Raw genomic sequence first — 4,252 nt, forward strand, 5'->3', positions numbered from 1 at the left:
ACTGATCTACATGACTATTATAAGGCCTATCTGGACATACGGAGTTGAGCTTTGTGGCTCCACTAAACCATCAATATGTTGCCGATTTGGCCAGAAACAGATACCATTCCTTCCATGATAAACTTCTCATCCACCCAAATCCACTTGTTTCTAACCTGACTTCTCCTTCATTACCTAATAATCCTCCTAGGCGTCTGAAAAGAAGATGGCCTCGAAATCTTCTCCTCTAGTAATGTTATTGGAGTTTGTATCATGTCACTATGTCACCTACAGCAAATTTACTTGTTGTATACAATTGTAAATAACAATAAATAAATAATTTAAAAAAAAAAACTTTATATAATCTAGCAGTGAGAAAGAAACATGCAGGGTGTAGGAATTTACGGATTCTGTAAAGCAGTCTCCTGCCAGACTCAATCAAAAGCCAGTTCAACAACGAAAAAGACTCAGGCGCAGTACATTCCGCGCTCCAAAAAAGACGAGACAACGTTCACCACACGATGAAATTGTTGGATAGTGGAGTGAGATGTTCGGAATCCAAACTGGTGATCGAGAAAAAAATAAAATAGAACTAGATAAATATAAACTTACTACATAAGGATGTCCTGTAGCAACCTGGGCTTCAGTCTTCGGGATGAGTTTTCTATAGATTCCATTTGTAGTTCCCGAGGCAATTGCCTATTTCTTACAAACCAAGTGACATCCACTGCGATTCTTAGGAATGATTTTTTTTTTTTTTTCGTAAAGGATGAGATTTTTTTTAATACTATATAAAAAAAAATGTATATATATATTTCTAGCCATTGTGTTTTGAGATAAATTGGTCAGTGAGTAAATGAGTGTAGATAGATTTGATTTACTCATTTAAGTCGATAAAATCACTTAGGACTGTTCTCTATTTTAACGCAAGTGAAAATTATTACTACTATAGTTGCATGTTATACATGCTTCTTGAGGAATTTTTAATAAAGATTATTTAATATAACTCTATTAAAGTTGTATGATATAACTATGGTACAGTAGTATTATAAGAATTATAGTTATCTTTACAACCAATGATTATAAATTAAAATGAAATAGCGGAAACAAGATATTCATAATCGAAGCATTAGGTAGCAGATAATATTTAATAATAAAACACTAATAATAACAAAAAAATATGTTTTAATTGGAAATATTAACTTTTCAGGTAAAGGTGGAATTTGCTCACTCCACAGAGGTAAAGTAATAGGCGGCTCAAGTTCCATTAATGATATGTTTTATGGAAGAGGAAACAAAGAAGATTACGAAGAATGGGAGAAGCTTGGAAATGAGGGTTGGGGCTATAGTGATCTGTTGCCATATTTCAAAAAAGCAGAGAACATAAGTGAACCATGCATAGCGATTTCTGGATATCATGGGACAAGAGGACCCATGCACGTCCAATTCTCGAGGTATCGAACACCATTACGAGATCGATACATCAAAGCCGGAGAAGAAGTTGGTTGGCAGTTTGGGGATTATAATGGAAAAAATCAATCTGTAATCGGGTACCAACAAAGTACAATAAATGGAGCCATGAGAGAAAGTACTTCAAAGGCTTATTTGAACGCAATCAGAAATAGAAAGAACCTTCACATCATTCTGGAGTCTGTCGTGAGCAAAATCATCATAGAAGACAGAGTAGCCAAGGGTGTGGAATACTTCAGAGAAGGCAAAACTCAAAAAGTTTTCGTTAAAAAAGATGTAATTTTATCAGCTGGTACGGTAGAAACACCGAAACTTCTAATGCTTTCAGGAATAGGTCCAAGAAAAGAACTAGAAAAGCACAATATTGACACTGTCTTAGACTTACCTGTTGGTTCTAACTACATGGATCATGAAAATGTAGAAGTGTTCTTCAAGCTACCTGAGGACGCTCCCACTATCACCCCAGGGATCTGGAAAACAAATAACAGTGTCATGGCGTTCGCTAGGAAGAAGGATGGGCCACTCACGATGACTGCACGAGGAGCTGAAGCGACATCTTTCTTCAACCCTCTTCACCCAGGTGCTCTTCCATCAGTTATGATAACATTTTGCAGTTATGCCAGCATAGAGCCACAAGAGGTCAAAAATGGCTCCGTAATAAAAATAATTTTAAGTAATCTCAAACCGAACAGTGTTGGCAACTTGACGCTCAAAAGTAATGACTTCAGAGAAAAACCACTCATTCAGCCTAATATGTTAAACAATGAGACAGACCGGACTACGCTAGAGCTCGGAATAAAAAAGGTAATTGAGGTCATGGAAGCTAATGTATTTTTGAAATATTCGCCTGAGATTTATACAGATGGCGTCCAAGCAAAATGTGATGGTATGAAAGAGGAAGAATTCATTAAGTGTGTAGTTTTACAATACTCATTTCCAGGGCAAAATTGCATTGGGACGGCCAAGATGGGACCTGAAAACAATGAAGATACTGTCGTTTCGTCAGAGACTCTCACAGTAAAAGGAATGAAAGGCCTGAGGGTAATGGATAGCTCAGTTATACCAACTATTCCTAGAGCCAGTAGCAATGCCATTATTATCATGGTAGCTGAGAAGGGAGCAGAGATTATTAAAGATAATTATAAGCATAACGAGACGGAAGAAAGTTCTTATATCAACGACTCTGAGAGTGAGCATCAAGTCATTTCTGATAAACCAAAACAATCAAATATTATAAATATGTTTCAGCAAATGATAATACCTCATAAGCCATAATGACAAGTAGTTAATGATTTCTCCAAGGAAATGTGATTCTCTTTACTCTGATACAAATAATAAACATACATTTTTACACCAACATAAATTAAATTTTTGTATAACTTTTAAACTGTAGTTTGTTACAAAATATCACCATCTACAACATCAATGGACAATACACAATTGTATTATAAAAAATACTCCTACCATATTTACATTAAAAAAAAAAAAAAAAACATAGAAAAATAACGTAGACAAAACAAGCAAAATTAAAACACCATTTAAAGAAATTTTAAAAATTAAATACACAGTAGATAATATTCTTATTTATGGAGCATATTTTAACAGCATGTGAAACTCTCTTGTCAAGCGAATGCTTAGAAAGTATTTATCAAACTTTCTTTCTAAATAGTACTAAATATTTGATAAGACAAAACAATTTTAAGGTTTTAGGCCTCTCCAAATTAAGCCGGAGGGTTGAAACTTTGTAAGTACATTGAGTTGGCATTAGTGAAGTTTTTGGGGCGTAGGGGAGAGGATTTTGAACTTTTTTCTTCAATTTAAGCCTTCGACCCTTTTCTTATTTGTCATTACACATTCAAAAAAAGTTGGGCTCATTTGCCAAAATATATCCAGTTTGTGATACGATAAAGGCAACATTGGAAGGCCATAAAGGAAGTTCGAAAAAATGAAGCACTATACACAGAAGTACGAGATAGGTAGCAGCCCCCCCCTTCCCTTCTAGAAGTGATAAAATTATTAATTTAATAAAAATCTTTTTTTTTTAAGCAAATAATTGTAATAACTAATAAAGCACTGCTACAATTATATATAATTTTTGTTTCAATGGCCTTTCCTTTGTTAAGATTTTATACCAGTTACCTTCCGCCTTTACAATGACAAAGTAAATCGCGTGTACATTAAAAATTGCCTCATTGATGTATTCAAAAAAACTCATAGAGAACTTTTAAAATAAATCTTTTATCACAAATGAATTTTAAAGTGTACCATTGTCAACTAATTCAGTAGCAAACTAAATGGCTGAGATACTCTCAAAAGTAATAGACAAGTAGAAGGTATGCTCCCTAAGTAGACGAGTCTTGTGAAACACATAAGAACCTTTAGGATTATTGCTACTTTTAAAATATCCCATGTACAGAAATGAAGTTCAACCAACATTTTGCTACCGTATTTTAATGATAAATATGGATTATGGATATTTTTTATTAGTAATTTTCTTCACTTTGTAAAATTTAGGAATATTCCATAAATACTGAAGTAGACGACTCGTTCCGTAAGGAATAGTAAAGTATATTTTTTTTAAATTTGAATATACTGCAACTGTTTTATGTATTGTGATAGATTAGATTAGATTTTTATTCAGGGCGATCAACATCTAGGTTATTACACCCTTTTTACTTCATCTATCTTCTTGACTTACAGTTGAATGTAGACTATTTCCTTTTTACACTGGTCGGTATTGGTGGATTATATTTTAGTATAAAGTTGTGTTTCTTTGAGAAATTTTATTATTTTGTCTATGGAT

At 33.6% G+C, this 4,252-nt stretch overlaps 1 protein-coding gene across 1 annotated transcript in view; it reads left to right on the plus strand.

Moving 5' to 3' along the window:
• The window catches only part of LOC106690171 (glucose dehydrogenase [FAD, quinone]), a 5,700-nt gene extending 2,976 nt beyond the window's left edge, over positions 1 to 2,724 (plus strand). The window contains exon 3 of the mRNA XM_014435511.3: positions 1,190 to 2,724. Within this exon, the coding sequence (XP_014290997.2) occupies positions 1,190 to 2,724 (1,535 nt within the window). The remainder of the gene's footprint in view (positions 1 to 1,189) is intronic.
• Positions 2,725 to 4,252: the final 1,528 nt, after the last annotated feature.

The sequence above is a fragment of the Halyomorpha halys genome, unplaced genomic scaffold (assembly GCF_000696795.3).
Source record: "Halyomorpha halys isolate HHAL.00 unplaced genomic scaffold, Hhal_1.1 Scaffold50.1, whole genome shotgun sequence".
NCBI classification, from domain to species: domain Eukaryota; kingdom Metazoa; phylum Arthropoda; class Insecta; order Hemiptera; family Pentatomidae; genus Halyomorpha; species Halyomorpha halys.